This window comes from Phasianus colchicus, chromosome 1, assembly GCF_987193195.1.
Source record: "Phasianus colchicus chromosome 1, bPhaCol1.hap1.1, whole genome shotgun sequence".
NCBI classification, from domain to species: domain Eukaryota; kingdom Metazoa; phylum Chordata; class Aves; order Galliformes; family Phasianidae; genus Phasianus; species Phasianus colchicus.
This window is the reverse complement of record NC_143436.1, coordinates 125,645,303-125,666,903: the sequence shown is the minus strand read 5'-3', so window position 1 is coordinate 125,666,903 and position 21,601 is coordinate 125,645,303. Positions and strand designations below refer to the sequence as shown.

The 21,601-nt window shown below is 37.7% G+C and overlaps 1 protein-coding gene across 9 annotated transcripts in view; it reads right to left on the bottom strand.

The window, feature by feature from the left end:
• ARHGAP6 (Rho GTPase activating protein 6) overlaps positions 1–21,601 on the bottom strand; it is a 303,096-nt gene that overhangs the window by 10,138 nt on the left and 271,357 nt on the right. For all 9 annotated transcript variants that reach the window (XM_090125755.1, XM_031596111.2, XM_090125778.1 and 6 more), the window contains 6 exons: positions 17,176–17,371; positions 14,356–14,411; positions 11,067–11,217; positions 9,809–9,957; positions 6,218–6,397; positions 1,555–1,652 (listed from right to left, as the gene is read on the bottom strand). In XM_090125755.1, coding sequence (XP_089981881.1) covers positions 1,555–1,652; positions 6,218–6,397; positions 9,809–9,957; positions 11,067–11,217; positions 14,356–14,411; positions 17,176–17,371 — 830 coding nt within the window. The remainder of the gene's footprint in view (positions 1–1,554; positions 1,653–6,217; positions 6,398–9,808; positions 9,958–11,066; positions 11,218–14,355; positions 14,412–17,175; positions 17,372–21,601) is intronic.

Sequence of the window (21,601 nt, the reverse complement as noted above, 5' to 3'; positions counted from 1 at the left end):
ACAATAAAATGTTTCACTCACAGTTATTTGTAACATAAACTTATGCTCAATTAGTATGTGAATAAACATGTGAGATACAATTTTACCTCTATTATATAGATTGTGAACTCCACCATGAAGGTTTTCATTGTGTTGCAATACAAATAATATGATCATTTCAAACTGTGAACTTAAAGAAAGAAGTCTGTACAGAGTACCATAACTATTATTACTATATGTCATGTGATTTGCAGTCTTAGCCCATGGCAAATGTGAAACAACTGTAAAACATGTCTAATGTAACTAATTACTTGGCATTTACTGTGAACTAAATATGTTCATGGCTAGTTGCTGTCAGTTGCTGTCAGATCACACTAAATGAAATTATTTCTTAACTGCAGTATACCATAGAAACACACAGACAATTATCACAGATCAGATGATATGTGATAATTTCCTTGTGTTATGTGTTCATGTGGCTAAACTAATGAACTAGTAACATCCTTTACAACACATGATATCCACATGTTGGGTGGTTTTTTTTTAATTTTTGTAATTGAAGTAGCCTTTTCTCCCAATGTATTAATTGTACTTTTTCTTTCATACATCTTCCTTTGAAGCTATGTGCACCATTACAGTACTGTCAAAAGTACAATGTTCAGAGGGAGAGAAAAAAAAAAAAAAACCATATCTAACTGTACAGTTTCCATTTTAATTATAGTCTAAATGCACTAGGCACTTTCCACACACACACAGGAAGACAAAGTCCAATCTGTCCCAGAGACCCCAGCATCTAGGAAACCTCCTAAAAATTACTTAAAGCAAGCTGATCAAATTTTGTAATTTTAAGAGTCTGGTATATTGGGATTCACTAGAATAAAGGCAATGACTGTGTAATCCCATGAGAAAGCCAGCAGTTCTGTTAATCCAAATGTACAAAGTCATAGCATTAAGGCACGAGTGAAAGCAAACATAAAGCATACACAAAAGTTGGAATATGTTATGTATCATAACTGCAATAGTGACTGGTGTGATTCTTTTTCTCTTCATATATTTCACAAAGTATTTGATTGAATAATATCCAAAGAACTTTCATAAGCCTGCTGTTGCAGCAATTGACTTGTTTACAATGCCCTACCTAGTTCACAATTGTATACAATAGAAAAAGAACAACAAACTGGTCAAACAGTTAGCCGTGATTGTATTAAGGCACTCTGGGGTGTGTTTCACACTTCCTCTTACTGAAGACCACAATAAACCCAAGACACGAACCAGCCGATCACTAGAATACATCCTGCCAGATAATACTGCACTGAATACTTTTATGTACATGTCATTCTGTTCTCTGCAGCAGAACACAATCTTTTCTTTGAATCAGGAAACAAGATTTGTCTTTAGAAAACACTGTACAAGAGTCATAATTTCTTTGGCAGAGTCTGTTTAATGTGGAGGATTTCTCTACTCCACTGTAGACAGTGCAGAAGAGCTGCAGAAAACCACAACCTTTAGAACACTTCCAGTGGGAGATAGAAATTCCCAGCAGAAACAAGGATGATGAAAAAACTAATTACTCACGATGACTGAGAAGCTTTCCTCCTCAGCAAATAGTCCACAACATCTGGGTCAGTCTCTAGTAGGCTAATAAGCACTTCATTCTGTAGATCAGGGGAAACCTATGAAGAAAACAAAAAATAATTAACTGGAGATAAATATTCCTTCCACATACATTCATTTTGGTACAATGCTTAATCTACAAGATCAAGTACAATTACACTTATAAAGAGTATATAAAATAAATATTCAGGTGCTCCCACTTAAAAGAGACATTTTATATAACAGATGAAAGTAGGACTGAGAACCACTTTGCACAAAGCCAAATGCTGATTACTGTTGAATATCCTATTGGTATCCAGTTGAGTATTATAACAACAGTGGGATTATTCATGTAGTGCAGTCACAAAAGCCCCAGTTTAAGGTCCTTATCTTACATCTCCATTCAAAGATCTGGAAATACTTGAAAATTTCAATTCCAACCAACTGTATACCACCTGTTTTTGCAATAACACAAGATGTAATTACACAGGAAGGAAAATGTTTCTTCATATATTCCATAGCATTCATTTATATCCGTCTCACATGGACATTTCATGGTAAGAGCTCTATCTATGAAGTTCTTCCATTGTCCATTCTTCCATTTCAGTGATAGATGCTAAAGGTAAACATTTTCCTAAATTCAGACTTACAAACATGAAATCTTCAGATATCTGGATGGCCAAAATCTGGGATATAACTTAAATTCTGCTAAGGGCTTGATTCATGACAGATAGAGCTGCTGGCAAGACAGTCTCAGCAAGGGGTCATCAACTGTGCAATGTGCTTGTGGATGCAATTTGTCAGAGCCTATATCTTTTGACCTTCAGGTCACACTGCATGAGCCATTTATTCTCCCTGACATTTACTGGGAAATAGGAATAGAATTACTAGTAGATTCCTCAGGGGAATACCTCAATTTGGAAGGCACGTATTTAAGAAGTCAAGTTACAGAAAAGACATATTACTTTGATAAAGGAAATAATTTGAAAATAAATGAAGATAGGCATCATTTAATTCAAATTAACTCAAAATGTTTATGAAAAAATTGTGTGATTACGACTTTCTTTTAAAAAATTACTTTTGTCTTCTAAGCTGGAAAAAATTTCTTAACGATGGGCAATGCTATACTCGTCTTTAAATAAGTAATCATTATAGTAATACATTTTTGAAAACCTGTTGCTGTGTGTGATTGTTCAGTTCAGACAGCCTTTTTATACAGTAAAACTCAATCCAGACAAAATCTGAGAGTGAAGCAGGTTTCAGGCCTTTCTGTATGCAACTTACTATTCATCTGTTGTTAAACATGTAAGAATCCACTGAGAGGAATTCATCTGAAAGCAATTTATATCAGTTTGGTTAACTAACTTTCAAGTGTAGAAATGAAACAAATTTTTATTTATAGAGATTTACTATATGGACATCTCAGGAAGATGATACAGAGCTGATATAATTATTATTGAAATAATTGCTTAACTGGCAATTATGGCTGAGTAGATGGATGAGAACTTGAAGTTAAGGGACAAAAGGGTAAAGTAAGGACATGCATCTGTTGAGCTCATACCAGGACTGATCAGAAGGCTTAGGGCTGTCAGGAGATAATTTTGAGATTTTAGGGGTGAGTATCACAGCTTCTGAGGCATAGAAGGGCAGAGGGACCCTTACAGTTGTTGTCCCTGGATACTGAAGTGTCACAGAAAGGCAGTGTTTAACTGCCTCCTCTGTGGTGAAACCACAGCAGTCTCTAACAATAAAAATAATAAATTTCAGACTCTGCATATTGCTTCTTTGCAGGAGGGATGGATTTAGGCACTAGGCAACATAATGCATATCAGAGCTACTAAAAGCATAACCTTTCTTCTTCATCCTCTATGCCAACCCAAAGCCAATGAAGGAAAGGGTGGTTGAGTACAGGTTCCCTGGTTTCAACTGCTGGGCATTGTTCAGAGACTAGTTAAAAGCAGCACCTTGAACATTCCTGCAACACATATTAATGCATCTCTAAGACTCGCTGAAATTGATAGGAATTGGATATTAAAGTCATTAACATCTATGAAGTAAGTGCAGTATCTTCTGTGCTAAACCCACATGTTTGCATATTACTAACATTAGTGATAAGCAAAGCACAAAAACACCTTGGCATCAATACACTATATGTTATTGCTGTAGCTGGATCCTCATGTCCAGATGTTTCTCTTTTTTAAAATAGCACAAATGTTAAGTATAAACAGAAGTCCTGGTTTGGCTCCACTCCGGTATATTTCCAAAATGAATTGTTACTGCCTGATTTCAAATGATCAGAGTTATAGTACAGTATAATGTATGAGTATTTTCATTTCTATGCATCAATTATCAAAGATGCACTGGGTTAATTATCTTCAGAATACAAGAAGTTTCTCTGTGCTGCCTAGGAGAACATGCAAAAGTTGAAAGCAAACCTTAGGATGAGCTTTATAAAACATTAGCAGTGAGCAATTTGACAGTCCTACAAATCAAATATCATGTGCAAGTCTAGACATTACTTCTGAAAACAGACAGATCTTGCCATACTATTTGTTAAGCAGTGGGAATGGGCAGAGCAAAAGCACCAGAGATGCTCATCAGTTAGGAATTTTTGTAAATTTTACATCAACATTCTTTCAGCTTTCAGGAGAGCATCTGTGACAGGTTTGATTCTCCCTCATATGCTGCTAACCTTTCATATCGAAATCTGATTTTAAACTCCTTCTACTATCTGAGAGGCTGCTCTAAAGAACAAAGAAAGCTTCTCTTTTTTTCAACACTGCATTTAACTTTCAGCTATAAATTCAAGCACTGAAAAGGTAAAGGAATAAATCTGTCAAAATGAAAAGACACCATAGGTAAGGTTAGCCTAATCCTAAGATCTGCTATTTCCACACTGCACATGTGCCTATGATATGCTGTGCCATAAAGTGTTCTTAAAGAAGAATAACACTAAAGATACTTCAAGTATTGCAGGTGTTCTTATTCAAGTATTATTTAAAAACTTGTTAGTGCCATCCATGCTCTGGGCAACAGAATTTCTCACAAGAGTGGGGTTCAGTGACTTTCTTCTCATGCTTTGGAAGGAAAAACAGCACCTAAAGTTTCTTCAAACTGTGAAAAGCATTAAAAAAAGGAAGAGAGGAAGAGAGGAAGGGAGGAAGGGAGGAAGGGAGGAAGGGAGGAAGGGAGGAAGGGAGGAAGGGAGGAAGGGAGGAAGGGAGGAAGGGAGGAAGGAAGGAAGGAAGGAAGGAAGGAAGGAAGGAAGGAAGGAAGGAAGGAAGGAAGGAAGGAAGGAAGGAAGGAAGGAAGGAAGGAAGGAAGGAAGGAAGGAAGGAAGGAAGGAAGGAAGGAGGGAAGGAAGGAAGGAAGGAAGGAAGGAAGAAAGTTTGCTGTTTGTCTCACTGGAACAAGAATAAAAATAAGGAAAAGGTTGTAATGAAAGGTAATACAGTGTAAAGGGAAAGATGACAAAACTATACATGTTCATCCCAGGGTAAGATTGATAGACAGGGCTTTGATTGCTTTTTCATGCTTTTATGCCTGTTGAAATCTGTGAAGTACTTTCTCTTCCAGTGTTGTACGCCCATTGCTCCCACATCCCCACAGTTCATTCTTGTCCATCTCTCACCTGTGCTTTATTCAGCAGCAGCTTTGGTCTACACTTCTATATGAGGTCTCCACAGCATTTCACCTCTTACTTTCAGAACTGATCTTCTCAGTGTATACACTGCTGCTCGGCTTCAAGCCACAACAAACCAAGCTATTTTCACTTTTTTAAGATTTCCTTTTTTTTTTTTTTTCTGTCAGGACATTTATTTCTGCTAAAATGAAGATGGGATGGTGCCCACCAACTGGCTTCTGCTATCCTAGAGTAGAGCTCTCTGCCTCATGTACAAATCATGCAAAACTTCCTATGATTCATAGACTGAAAAAGATAAGGTCAGAGAATGAACTGAGCAGGTAACTGCTAGGCTTGATCAATGTATTTTAACTAAACTGCATCTTCAGCAGGCAGTAATATATAGGAATTATTTGTTCAAAACATGCCGTAGTCCATGGTCATTGTCCTTTCCATGAGAAACATCCTTACTTCAGCAAGAGAACAGAAAAGTACACAGGAAGAACACACATTTATGCTTTACTCCTCTTAGCCAAATGACAAGTAAGAAAGCTTTGTCTTTCCTTCCCATGTGACCAACAAGAAAGTCTTTGACAGAGAAAGTTGTTTCTTTAACCAAGGATCTCTTTTCCCTTCAGTAAAATTAGTTAATTTCTAACCCTGAGAGGTGAAAGGCCATTTTCAGTCTCATCTTTAGAACTAGTGAGAAATGATAATGCCTGGTTTAGTGTTCGATTAAATAACCATCTCCATCATTCGTTTCCACAGACAAAGAAATCTTCTAAGGAAGATATTCTTATCTACATAGAAACCATTCCTAGCAAGATGTACTTACAAATTTTCATATTATTGCCGCAAAGCATTAGCCTTGACAGAAGGCTAATTTGTTTATTAATACAAGTCAAGCTTAATTTAATGCAGTTTCCATAGTTTATTTCATCTTTGTGGTTTCTAATACCAACCTGGTATTTCCTCATTTAACTTAAAAATGCCTGGAAGTAACATAGAGAAACATCCACGTACCATAAAAAGGGCTTCATAGTTTTCAATCATCTTTTGTACAACAGCTATGATAGCAGTACTCTCTTCAGCTCGAGCTGAACTCTGAACTGTGAATTCTTTGTCTGTAGATTTCTGCTTGTGCAACAGGTTAGGGCCAAAGATAGTAGCCAGGTTAAGTGATGTCATTTTGTTCCCAGTAACCTGGAAAACAGAATGTAAGTGAAGCAGGGGCTCCCAGGATCGAATGATATATGATATAGATCAGAGAGAGATATATGCATACACACAAACCCACGCACACCAGACATTTGGCAGATAGTTTATTCATCAAAATAAAAGTGCGCTAGTCAAACATTTAACCATTTTCAGAAATGCTGAAAGACTTTGTTTGGACATCCCTGCTAGAAGCTCTAGAGCTAGAAGCTCTGTGGATTTTCTAGATGGATTTGCAAATGGACTGGAGGACAAGACGGAGAAAGTGCTGTCTGCCCTTAATGTCCTGTCAGCTTGACAATGGCATACTTCATCTGAACTCAGGGAAGTCTCTTCCTACTTCAGTCCCTTACCATATCACCACCTCTTCAGACTACATACCACAAGCAGTTACTTCTTCCACTAGCACTCACGATATGAAGTAGACACAGTGAAGAAAAGCACATTTTTGCAAGTTCAAACAGTTAAGTGGTTTGGATACTTGAGGATTATGCTCGTTGTTTTTATTAGTGTTTTTCTATTTTTTTCTTGTTTCCTAGAACATGCTAAATATTTACTTTTTAAACCAATTTTTAGTTTCTTTTTATTTTTTACTTTCTTTTGCATCTGCATATCTGTGCTTAACAAAGCAGTAGTAACCTGACTTTGGAAGAAGCGGAAGGATAGACACCAATACAGAAACAATCTGAAATATATGTCATACAGGTTATTAAATCAAGATATTCATTGTCAACCTTGTGAGTAGACTGGTTTTTCCCCATCCTATTCTTTTAAGAGAGAAAAAGCAAGCATCATGTGCTTCCTTTCTGTCTCCACTTGACTGCTATTCTGGGAATGCAGAAGATGATGCCAGCAGCTTGACTATATAAGAATGCAAGTGAATTTTGTCAGTTGAACCAGTTTTTCTTGCAGGCTTTTCTTTAAGAAAACAGACATCATATGCATTATTTTTTCACTTGCTTCGGTTACATTTGAACTAATGAATAAAAAAAGGACAGAATGAGCACAGAATGGGCACAGAAAGAGGAAGAAAAACAGCCTTTCACAAAATGAGTGATACAAAATGAATCCTTTAAGGGCAGTCAGGTGTGGGGTTTTTTTGGTAGATGGCATACACTGAATGTTCCAATTGAATTTATAACTATACACTGACTACGCTTGGTGGGTTTTCTTGTTTTTAATTTTTAATTTTATTTCTTTTTTTTTATACAGAGCTCAACAGGTAGCACAGAGATGGCAGTAAAAAGCAGAATTTCCTTTTATTGTTGGGACCACTATTTAATCTCAGAAAAATACCTGCAACAAGCAGATGCATGGGCAGCTACAGTGAACGTGCTGACTGTTTATAGAGACTTGCCCTAGCAAAATAATGCTTAAACACTCCCTATGCACACCACAGTGCACACAGATGTTCCTGGGTGACCTAGTTTTTAACTAGTGTCAGAGTACTGAGCCACCAAGGATGCACAGGCATGTGGTGCTCTGAGAGAGCCAAGGGCAGCCCCTGGCTGTGCCCCCATCTGCGTATGCAGGCTGTCTGTACAAAAAGACAGTGTGTCTTTTCTTAAGGGCACCTTCAGGGCATCCCTTAAAAAATGGTGTAAACATTCCCAATGAAATTAGCTGGATGAGTCACTTTAATAAAGTTAGTCATCTATCTCCATATTTGTGAGAGAAGGGCTTTTGAAAGAAATCATGAGGAAGGAACTGTGTGTCAAAGCTTGCCTGTTTTCATTCCAATGATAGCAGCCTATAAAATATTTTCTTTTGCCCTCTATGCCTTTATTCACTTAATTATTAATGAACAAACTGAAGAAATTGTGAGCAGAATGCTGTATTATCTGTAAAAGACATCCAATTGCACATAATATTCCTGATGCTTACAACACTGCCAAGATGACTTACCTAAATTTGCCTCGCCAAAATACCTTTAGCAGAGCTGATGTGCTCTTAAGCAGAATGAAAATGCCTTTATTACCACTGTTCTACTAAACTCACTCTCTTAAGCAGCATCAGCCTCTAGCCTTCTATTAAAATCCTGTTGGGGATGTTCCTGAACCAACAGGCAACCTTCTGCTGGAGGCAGGGGCCTCAGCTGGCTTATGTACGCAATGTTTTTAAGCATAGTGAAATTGTTACAGGCTGCTCTTCTGTTAAGGTCGTGCAGTTGTTTATCACTGTATTGCTGAGGATAGAAATAATAGCATTTGAAAGGTTCTGAAAAAGGCTCATGCAGCGCATTTGAAGTTAGGACTTCTCATAGAGTTACAGAATCATTAACATTGGAAAAGACCAATAAAATCATCTAGTCCAACCATCAAACTTCAGGCAGACTTCAGGCAGAAATTCAGCAAACGACAATTTCATAGTGCCTATTCTTAAATACCAACCAACTCTAAAAAGTGTCCAATGAAGTGAGGAGGAGTTTCAGCAGAGTGACAGAAGTAGCCTCAGAAGTAATCTCTGCTGCATTTCAGAGGAATGAGAAATCTCTTCCACAGAAAAACAGGTACAATTTTGCCAAGCAGTGACAGGCTGTATCCATCTCTCATTCAAAGATAACACAGTTGCCACCTCTTGCAGAGCAGCACAGTAGTTCAAACATTTTCCTGGCAGAAAATGGAAAGGCTGGACTTTCAGATCTTCCCTAGTGTGACTGTTCAGATGCATATGTGTCAATGCTCAGAAGAACTACAGTGGATATTAGGAAAAAAATATTCTCCAAAAGAGTGGTGAGGCAGTGGCACAGGCTGTCCAGGGAAGTGGTGGAGTCACCATCCCTGGAGGTGTTCAAGAAAAGTGTAGATGTGGCACTGAGGGACGTGGTTAGTGGGCATGGTGTGATGGGTTGGTGGTTGGACTTGTTGATTTTAGAGGTCTTTTCCAACCTTAATGATTCCATTCCATGATTCTTAGTACACCACAGCTATGGGTATTATCTCTGGAGATGGCTGCACTCTACTCTCTCCACTGAATGCAACCGTAAGACGGCCAGTAGAAAGATGAATCCAAAGTTCAAACAGTGATTAGGTTTACCAGACAGAATGGCAGAGCCAGAGTTCCTCTCTTTTATTTTTTATTCTTTGCTATCTAATGCACACGAGGAATCAAAGAGAAACAAGAAATGAACTATGTCCAAAGATTATGAATGAAAGCAACATCAGAGAATAAAGAGAATAAAAAAGCATGCTCCTGAATGCCTGACACTTTCCTATAGGCAGTAGCCCTCCCAGCCCTAAGAACATAGTAAAAAACTAAATGGCAAACTATGGGCAAAAATAAGAAATCTCCCTTATCTTTCAGGGATATGTCACCACTGTGGTTAATTCGCAGCCCTAAAGATCTCTTTCCAATCCATTAATTAAACAAAGTCAAAGGACAAGAGTGGCTGGGACTTACTTCTTGGCCGTCTTTGTCTGTGGTGTCTTCGGCGTGGCCAGCCACGGTGGAGAGGAACTGCAGCAGTCGGTGTAGGGTATCGCAGTTACAGGGAGGTAGGAGATAAATGAGAAGCTGTAAGGTGCTTAGCTGCTCATCTGGCTCTAATACTAAGAGGGGAAAAAATACATTCTAAGAAAAGCACTCCAACTAACCTAAAATAAGAACAAATATACCGTTCCCAGCCCAAAGGAATGCTTGAGAATAGCAGTAATTTTCTTTGTAAACATCAGAAGAGAAAACTTCAAGGAAATATCAAAGCATAACAAATACTGTTATTGTAATTTTGCTTTGATTGGTCAACATTTTGCTCACAGGTTCATAGGCTCTTCTCTCAGCCTATGCTCTCAGAGAGCAAAATCCATGTTGCATACTTTGTTGTCACCAGACACAAAAATTCTGTTTAATTTTCTACTTATTATTTTCATTTAGATACAGCTACAGGCTTGCAGAGCACACTTTGGAAGCATTCCAGTAAAGTTTATGCTTTATGCATTTTAAATGAGTTTACTTACAATTTCACATCTTACAGAGGGAATACAAAACTAGAAAATAACCAGAAGTGTCAAGGGCATTCTACTGCTTATGCAGTCACTTCAACCAGCACGTTGCTTTAACTACCTAAAATGGTAGCTAGTGACAAAGGTATAAAAGCAGGATCCCAGACATGAAGGCTTCAGCAAGAAACTGAAGAACAGACACCAGGCAGCAGCTTGAGCTCGAAGGGTCCAACTTTACTTTTTCCCAGATTGCATCCAGGTCTTACCATAAATCAGTATGCTGGAACTATTTTAACACAATAACTCTGAGGACCATTAATTACAAAGAAACTTGAACTTCTGATGCTAGGTTTTTGAAGCCAGATTGAAATTTTGGTCAGGGAATGGCTATACAAACTAAAAACATTGGTAGTGCTGAGATAACAGGATACAAATGGAAGTCTGTCATCTGCTTCTGCTGAACCAATAACAGGATCAGGATTTAACAGATAATATGAATTCATCCTTTATACCAAAGTAGAAGTGAAATCTGTTTTAATTCTCAGGGCTAATCTTACATAGTATGAAAACCAAGGAAAGTCTACTGCAAATTATGCTACACAAATATTTGGAGCAAATCAAGGCTAGAGTACTAAATGTACAGAAAAGAGAATACAGTGTGTGGAAATTACAGCAAACAAGCTTTTGAAAATCAGTAATCAAGATGCAGCAGAGCTCACAGAGAGTGTTGATGAAAGGTGTATAAAGTTCTCTGGTGAGAAGTGGGTCAGGCATGTCACGTAGAAATTCCTTTAACAAAGCAGCAACATCATGAATGCTGTGCTCTTCGTCTAATACAACATCTATGCCCCGGTCAAACTCTTCACGCAACTGGAAAAGACCATGACATAAAAGCTCAGTCACTTATCATTGTCACAATTAGTATGTTCCAACAGATAAAGATCTTTCAAGAAGTAACTTATCACATCTTCACTTTTCAGATTGTAGTTCACATCTAATTGCTGCTTATTCCACGATACATAACTTCAAGTTTGTACCAGATTGTAATAAAATTCTTTCCAACTAATGTATGGCACTCTTCTATGAAAAAGCATGCTAAGTAAATGCAGAAATGTAAGACTAATACTAAAGACAGAAACCATGGTGAATAATGAAAACTGGACAAAAGGCTTTCTTATACCACCTTACTGTGTTATCCTCAGGTTTTTGGAAAGAATGAAACTGCATTTCATAACATGTATGTTATTGTTCAAAAAAATTGATAATAATAATAGAGCAATGTTAAAGGTTACCAAACTCACATTTCTTTTGTGAATAAAGACTGTACGTATTTAAGCCTAAGTAGTAAACAGACATTCATTAAGACTTCGTGGCACTGGTCCCCACTCATCTTGTTCCACCCTCCTAGCTTAGTTATACTCATTAAATGATTGTTATTAGGAAACTAACAAACGCCAAACTAACACCATTCTGAGGTATTGCTAATTTTCACTACAGTTCTCAGACAATTTCTGTGTAAGTCAAAGGTATCAAACGTCTCAGAGGCAGAAGAAATCGCTCTCCCACAGCCAATGTCTTTTGACAAGACTGCAGCCTGACTTTCTGGAGACACTTCCCAACACTAATAGCAGAAAACTTTCTTCAGGTTGAGAGCTCCATCTTTACTCTTCTCTTCAGTATGAAAATAGCCCATACCCAACCCAGCACCTCCAGTCAACACCAGCTCAGAAGACTTAGTCCTGCACCCCAATGAATGTGAAAAAGCTCTAAGGTGGTTTGTAATGCATATATTTGTTCTTCATTTTCTCTTCCTGATTACTACAAACAAAACCTGCTGTCACATGCACTTATTTATGTATTTGTTTCAACAGTTGAAATAGAACTTCTAACTGGAGGAAGAAAAGAGACAAAATTATGCCTACTTTCTGTACAAAAACTAAAGAGCAGCTGCGAAAGCACACCAAAATCTGAGTATCTTGGCCTTCCATGGTTCAGAAATGAATGGAATTTTAATTGAATCCAGACTTTCCCATGTGTTCATGTTGACAGCATTTATTATTTTAACTGCAGGGCCAATGCGATGCTTCCATGTTGTTTAATAAAATAAATTAGTTCACCTAATTCAGTGAATTAGTCAATATAATATAACACATAAATACCCAAATCTCTCAGCGTCTTCTACTTTTAAAACTGAGTAAAAGAAAAAAATGGTGAAAGTGATGTTTGAAGTAAGGCTTAGGATACAAGCAAATGATAGAAGCTCTCTTCCCAGAGGTATGATACAAGTATACTCATCTTTGAATGAGTATATGTTTTTGACATCGATGCTTGTAATGCAAATGACAGACAGCTTACTTTTCAATACTTTTACTCGTTCAGTGTTGATCTAATAACTGTCTCTGCAGAGCATGAGGGTTTTCAGCTTTATGGTACGTTAGCCACACAGCAGTATTAACTGGTAGAGAGTAAACTACAAATTAGTAGGTTATACTGTCCTACCATTCAGAATCAAGTCAGATTAGCTATTCATGATAAATTTCCAAAGAGCCAACCATTATGTTGTGTATTTTTGCAAAACACTACTATTGCTCCTAGGCTCAGTGCCGCCAAGCTTTCTTTTGCTCCGCTGCATTTTGACATTTTGATCTTAAAATTTTGAGCAGGAATATTCTATGGTAACTTTTTGTTACCTCCCTAAGCATCACAGAATCACAGAATCACAGAATTGCCAGGGTTGGAAGGGACCTCAAGGATCATGAATCTTCAACTGCCTGCCACAGGAAGGGCCACCAACCTCCTCATTTAATGCTAGACCAGGCTGCCCAGGGCCCCATCCAACCTGGCCTTGAACACTTCCAGGGACGGGGCATCCACAACCTCTCTGGGCAGCCTGTTCCAGCACCTCACCACTCTGTCTGTAAAGAGTTTCCCCCTGACATCCAACCTAAATCTCCCCTCCCTCAACTTAAAACCACTTCCCCTCTTCCTGCAGTTATCTACCCTTTCAAAGAGTTGATTATCCTCCTCTGTAGGCTCCCTTTAGGTACTGAAAGGCTGCAATGAGGTCACCCCGCAGCCTTCTTTTCTCCAGGCTGAACAAGCCCAGCTCCCTCAGCCTGTCTTCAGAGGGGAGGTGCTCCAGTCCCCTGATCATCTTTGTGGCCCTCCTCTGGACCCTCTCCAACTGCTCGTCTTTTTTGTACTGGGGGCTACACACTTGGACGCAGTATTCCAGATGGGGCCTCACAAGAGCAGAATAGAGGGGAACAATCACCTCCCTGTCCCTGCTGGCCACCCCTCTTTTGATGGAGCCCAGGATACCATTTGCCTTCTGAGCTGCAAGGCCACAATGCTGGCTCATAACTCAACAAGTATTTCCAGCTTTTTGGAATAACAATGCAATAGCTAATAGTGAGGAAAAACCTCACTTCTGACCTTGTCTCTGGAACCTCTGCTTTTTCAACATTTGGCCAATATTCAACATTAGGAATTGGATGAGTCTGCTCTGACCTTGAAGTTGAAACAAGGTGATGTTTGCAAGCAGCAATTTGAGTGTCTCACTGCAGCTTCTCACAGGGTCAAAGACATTGCTCTGTACTTCCATATTTCCTCACAGTGTAATTTTTCCAAAAAAGATTTACAGTTTAGGTTTACTTTGGGAGCTTCTGCTCTTTCTGAGATGAACAAGCAGCCAAGATTTCTTTTTCCTCACACTGTAAACTGAAAAATTTCATCACGGTAAACTATTTGGATCTCCAACCCCTTGCTACTTCCGCAGAGCAAAATATACAATGACTATTAATCTACTGAGATCCTTAGAAAGATTTCACCAAATGTAAAAGATGGCTGAAAATAGCCTGTTATGAGCTAACAAAAACACACTGAAGTCACTGACATAGAAAGCCTGAATTTCTCCAGGTGAAGGACAAGGAGAAATTACCCAACAGAAGACAACAGGGTTATTTGTGTCATACCTCATGAGTAAAAAGAAAATCCATATCAACTCACCTGTCTTACTCTCTTTTTTGAACTTCCAACTCTGAATATTCCCACTGTCTGGAGACCTGCAAGTATAGCACATCAGACAACTGTTTTACTGTATAATTTTCTGTTTAAAATCACATTGAATCAAGGCAATCTGGGCTATCTGTGTCCTTTAAAGAGTTAAAAAAAGTACACACATACAAAAAAAAAAAAAACCCAAAGCAATGTATTTCTTTATAGGGCTGTACTTACTGCTCTGAGACAAAACCCAGCTGCTTTGGAATAAGCAGCCAGTCAGTAGTTCTCAAGGATCTCACATCACCTAACCGGCAAAATGGTATCTCTGTTACATGATGCTACCTTAGTGACACTACTAATCTGTGAGGGACAGAGGTCTGCAGACAGTGAGGCACTGCTCAATGTTTGGAGGTGGCCCTTTCAGGACTGACAGTGAAGGAAATGGTCAACACAGTAATACTAGGACACTGATCTGTCTCTCTGAATACAGGAAGCAGCTGGTGTTTGGGTTGATCCACTGGCTGTGTAGTTCCTACCAGTGTGAAGGTGAGAGACTCCTTCAAAGAGATGTAAGTAGGGCAATCAGGCAGATGATGAATGGAAAGAACTACTTGGGAGTTGCACACAGTTTATAAGATAGGCAGTATTTTACAAAAGGAAAGCAATAAACAAATATTGTACTGCAGGCAATGCAGAATGTTTGCCTGTTGTATCATTCAAATATCATTCAAACTTTATTTTGGAATGAGTGTTGCCTGCTATTCCGTGAGAAATCAGTTCCTGTGTTCCTCTAGCCTTGTACATAGATACAGGAAGGATATCAAGCCAACAGTATAATGCAGTTGATGAATGGACATATATTGTTCTTTACAGAAACTGAAAAATTTGAAAGCAGGTGTCATCTTTAGAGGTGCCACAGTCTTAAGCTTTTAAAAATTATGGTCTAATAAAGGCTACTCTGAAACATTAATCTTCTCCACTGATATATAAGAAATGATAAATAGCATTGTAAAATAAATGCTTTCCCCATTAGAATAGCCATGAGGTCACACTGCTTGGTGGAGATGTGTAAGTCCACAGTATGTGGAGCTGCAGAGAAATTCAGCTCAGTTTCAATCTTCGAGCTTTTAGTCTCAACATGACAACTCTCTTCAAATATTCTTCTGTCTTTGGATAGCAGAAAATTGAATTGATTGAACTGACAGAATAATACAGAAGTAATTTAGTAGTTTAAGAACGCTAGCAAGGAATCAACTGAGACAGAGATACTTGCACTGGACAAAAACTGAAAGCTGGTTACCAGTTCCTGCACAAACATAACATATTTTTTTCAATGAAAAAACAATTGAGTCTGTCTTCTGAAATCTTTGTTTTTCTCAGTCAACCAGTCCTGATGCCTTTTTTATAAAATTCTTGTGGATTGTAGATTAAGTTGAGAATTGAAGAATATCAATATTTGCCCCAAATATCTGAGATGATCATGTTGTATGGCACTATAGCGTGCTCTTAGACAATGCACAAAGAAACATCATGTTTTATTTAAAAGGAAATGTCAATAAAAATATTTTAGTAAAAAGTGTTGCATAGAAAACAATCTTTGTTATTACAGTGTATTAAGTGGATTAAGCACTTAATCACTAGGATACTCTGCTTGAAGTCTCTTTCTGCTGTCTCAGACACTTTTATGTTGTCCAAACTCAGTTAACCTTACTTAAAGAATGGAAGTCATTCATCTTAAACTTAATCATCTCCATATTTGTCAGCCATGATATCTAGTCTCTGTAAAAGGCTAACAATGACTTGCTTTCATTGTTTTCTTTTATATACTTGTAAGCCACATGGGTATTATAAAAGCTTAGCATTGTTGTTTAAATTGCTGTCCCCCATCTGCAAAAGCCTTTAATTCAAAGACTGTAAATGATTTCTTTCTGGTCAAATTAAGCATCAGATGCAGCATTTGATGCTACATTCACCATTATTAAATGGTCTGTTTATCATCTGGCCAAGTGATAGGTCTCTCTGTGGCCAAGTTATTTCAATTCTTATAAAAAATTCTTACAAAACAAAGATATTTTGGGAGAGATGTTGAACAGATATCTTGATTAGCTATTGTTTCTGCATTACAGAAAACTAGTGGGATGTTTGTGTCTGAATGATCATGAAGCCGTAAGAAGAATATTGGCACAATTTTATAATTCCTTTCGGAGAGAGCAGGTCTGAGCCTGGGACTGGTCAACAGATTCAAGCCAGGGACAAACAGTAAGCAGTTTGAAACTCTTGTAGTGAACGTAAAGGACCTTCTTAAAGCTTAATATAATTTAGCATGGGATTTTTTTTTTGTTCCTCTGACCCACTATTTTTCAATGTTGTTTCTAGCTATGTCTTGCACTGTAGCATGAGCTGTTCATTTAGCATTAAAATCTAAAGATCCACTGGTTGCTAAGAATTAGTAGGTGGCTTTCAGACTTTCATTCTCATGGTGTGTAAACCTCATGTTTACTCATGTAGTGTGTAAAAAGTCATTCTTTCAGAGCTGATCACTCCAGTTCTGAAATGAATGACCTCCAAGAAAGTGCTCTTCCTCCATACTGAATGGGCCAGTTAGCAAGCTTGTAGCATAGATCTTCAGTCTGGGAGGAGCTCATCTCCTAAGAAATTATCTGTGACATGGGAAGAGGGAAGCAGGAGGGAAAACTGGAGTGGAACTGTCTAGCTTGTAAAGATGTCATTGCAATTTTAAGTATACACTTCGTTCTCAAAATACTTATTTATTTATACTTCAGTAAAAATACATCTGCCACTCCTGGCAAGACGAAATATTCTTACCATGTTTTTCCAAGTGCTGGCAGCAACTGTCTACAAGCCGCGGAACCTGCCTGTAAATAGGGTTCAGGCTTAGTTTCTTATCTCTTGCCTTTTCTTTCTTGCTCTGGGCTTCTGCTGGCAAAGAGAGCTGGAGAGCTTCTAACAACCGTGACTGATTGTCATCAAGATCAGTGATAGAGTCCACAGACATTGCACCCTGTAAAATATACATGCATAAACATTCAGTATGGCTGTAGAAATCTAAGGACCCCCATATCTCATCTAACAACTATTTTTGCCTACCTGCATTTAAAAAAACTTAGACAAAATACAATTTGCTCTACCACTTGACCACACAAATTGGTCAATATATAATACTAGAGTAATAGATGCAAAAATCTGGACAGTACCCATGCTGTCATTACTATATCACAAGAAACACAATGCTTTACATTCATTTGGTGTGTTTTTAGTGCTATAAAAGCCTAGATATTCTTCAGGACAAGGATGAGTCACAATGTCTGCATGCAACTCAGCAGTACAGCATTTGCATGAGGATATATATACGCATATTTACATATTCACTCCTGATTCTTTACTTTTTCCACACTCCACACTTCCACACTCTTCACACAGTGAAAATTATACAAATAGATTTACCACCCTATACCACACAGAGTTGAGTACTTACACAAATATGTATGATTGAAGAGATTGAAATAAACCCATGCTATTACAGAACGAAGACACATGAGAGAATACAGAGGTGATTTTTGATTTTTTTTTCAGGTAATTTCACTTTAGGTATCTTAAATAAAATTCCAATGAAAACTTTGAACATTATGTTTGGATTACAGGAAGGCACAAAAGTTCAAGCAGTCAAATGATGAAGTAGCACAAGCAACAGGAGATTTACGGCGTTTTTCAATGTTCACACTTGAAAATGAAGATCTAGTTTTTTTTCATACCACAACATGACTGCTAATACAAAACTATCGTTTACCTCAGAGTTGAGGAACTATTATTAAACTTAACAATGCAAAAAATATTTGAGGGAACAGCTAGGCTTATAAGTAACAATAATAATAATTAAAAAGAAAAAAAAACAAACCCAATAAAACTATCAATTGTACATTATTTTCTTACCTTCTAGTGCAAAGAATACACTTTACCATAACTTAAAATGTAGTTAAAATGTACAGGTATCTAGCATAATGAAAATGTAGAATTTTTATTCTATGCTTTGCTGAGAACTCTAATTTCTTCAAAGCAATATTTTCTGCTGACATGTATTTCATTGACTGTCAGCAAAATCTCAGTTTGTTGAATGGGATCTGTTCAATTGCTACAGAATTACCAAGCTCTAGAAATACTGTCTTCCCTCAAGATAGAAAACTGAGCTTTATAAAAATTTTCACCTTGGAGGCAAAGTAAAGAAATTCCACTGAAGTTTCAAATGAAATTAAAACTTCTTAGTTCATACTAAAGTAAAGCATGTAACGTATCAGGGATAGTCTTGAGTCTCATAACACATTGAAGACTTAGCAGAAAAACACAGTGAAGTTTTTAGATAATTTTTTTTTTTTTTTGACCCACACCTCTAAATAATTACTTGTCTCTTGGAATGCGACTTCAGTCTTGATTTCTAAGGTTTCTCAGAAATACATCTGCTTGATTCCCTTTACCATTTCCTACCAATTAGAAAGAAAAAAACAAACCCAAAACCAAACAAGATTGTCTGTGTGTGATCCATGTTTGCAACATTCCAAGCTGAATATTTTCCTATTTTCTTTTTAAACATCTGGGGTTTCAGACATCAAAATTATTTGCCTGACACTGAAAATCCTAATGCCATGCTCACCACTGCTGTTGCCACGCAGCTCACGTACGACAGGTGACTGTCTTTATACCCTTGCTCTTACTGGTCCTTCCCTATCTGCAAAACATCCTCATCCCATGAACCATTATTATCACAGAGTCACTTAAGTCGGATTCAGATCCCTAAAATAGAAGTAAATACAGTCAGTTCTCCATTATCCTTGGGCACTTTATCAAAGTTGAGGATTAACTGGGACACAGAGCAGGCTTTAAGAAGAAAGACCATGAGTTCAGTGGTTGAAGTACAGCACTACTCGGCCAGACCAAGTCAAGGCCAGCATCCTTCGCCATTCCAAGTTTCACAATCTGAATATACTGGGCAAGTCTTAAGCTAAGCTTAGAGAAACAAAAAGAAAAGTGGAGACTAAAAAGTAGATGGAAAGAGCAAAATGAAAGTGAAGACTATGGGGACAGGTGTGAAATAGAGGTCAGACAAAACTATTTCCTTTTTTTTTTTTTTAAAGGCTTTAAAAACCAACATCTTTTACAGAAAGATGAGCAGTATTACCATGTATGGAAGGGACTGAGTACAAATCACTTTAAACAAGAAGTAGGACTGAGCTCCTGATACACAAGTTTTGGTTGCATAATATATCTAAATAATACATTAACAGACAGTCTTAATATTCTGTAGAATAAGCACATAGAAAGTGTCCTGAAGGATCATCAGGGTCTTGACTTCCAACTGCTCAGCAGAAATCTTACACAGAAAAAGCAGCCACTTTGATATCAGTCTCATTCTTGGATGAGAGAGAACCACAGCACTGACATCAAGAGGACTGCCAAAAGCATTACTTTACACCCCTTACTGACAACCTCAACTGAGTGCTTAAAGACTTGTGGGAGTATGCAAAAGTGAATGACAGTTAAATGGAAGTGAATGGCATATTTACAAACATTCTCTACAATTTAAACACTAGTGGGCTTTGTGGGCAAGACTGCACTACAAGTGTCTCTGCAGCATATATGTGAGAAACTGGCTGCATCAACTGCATGAGTCAACTTTTTTTTTTTTTTATTTTTAATCAAAACATTTGCTTTGTTGAAGGAGAAAATAGTGTAACCAAGGTACGTTACAGAGAGAGAATGGCAGCTCCCTCCACATCATACTGCTCACCTTAGTCTACTCTTACTTCTCCATATGCTCTATTGCATCCTCATGACTACAGACTAATGGACGAGGAACTTGGTCCTGACAGAGCTCTATTCCTTGGAGGTAACAAAAGATTTGTATTCCTTCTGCTTGCTGGCTGGTCAAATACAAGTTATGGATCATATCACACTTGGCAAAAGGAACGGCAGATGACCCACACCTGGACATGTGAATTATCTTTAATATGAAAACAGGTTCTGAATTTCAAAGGGTGTACACAGCGCATTTCTATCTTTTTGGCAACATCTGTGCCAAATTCTGAAAGAAGTTGACAGGTTTCCCTTCATACACATATTCAAGTGCATTTTGCACTTTTGTGCAAGAACTGCCTGTTAATTGGTCTAGAGAAGTCAACAAGCATATTCTGTGTCTGTAATAATGCAAATATCTTCAAAGATAATGCCCTCACGTCCTTGCAGACAGACTGTTGACACCTCAAGTATAAGCTTCACCTGACAGCTAGAGAGAAAGGAGGCAGGTCATGGGGCTCTTGAACCTTGTCTTCATCTGCAATTTACTATAGATCTGCCACTCTTAACACTTCAGCTTATAGAACACCACATTGCATTTCTCTGAAGCAGGTTTCATCCCTGTGAGAAGATAGGATCCTAGAAAGATTTTATTTTCCAGAGTCGGCCCTTGTACCCCAAATTTCTTCTCAGACTACTTAAAATGGAGTTTTATTGAAAGTATTTTACTGGGCATTTTAATCTCCAATGCAATATAAAATTAAAAAGCAATACTTCTAGAAACTCTCCCATGGGCAACTCTAAAAAAGAAAAAAAAAAGATTGGTAATACTGTTATTAGCTGCAGCACTGGAGAACTGGTAATCTCTATGATTTCAGAGCACAAAATTTACTTAGGAGGAACAGAAACCTGCAAGCAAATGGTCTACCAGTTACCTATCTTACATGCACTGAGTTTTTCTGCCAAAGGCATTTTCTTAGTCTGTATGCAGAAATTTAAGAGCTTGGTACAAATTTATTCTGCTAACTTCTTACTTGCCACTGAGGACATGATTTGAATTAGGCCATGGGGATTTTTATTAATATTAGATAATTAATAGTTAATTTATTTCCAAGTTTGTGAAGATAAATTAACATAAGCATATATACAAATTTTAATCACACAGGTTTAGTCTTCCCATCTGAAAGAATTAGCTGGAAATTCATGGAATTCGACAAATTTAAAACAATTAAACATAAGCAGGTAGTTAAAGAGAATGAGTTGAGGTTTTCTGAATTCTCTCTTTGACACTTTGGGGATCTGTAAAAGATTTGCGTGGTCCATATGATCTTTTCCCATCAGTACTGGAGAAAAATTTCCTCTGCAGTGAGGGGTTTCTTGTCTTCACAAGGCTGGCTTCCAATCAATAAAATACTGCTGTTTAAACACGACAGAAGAAATACTCCAC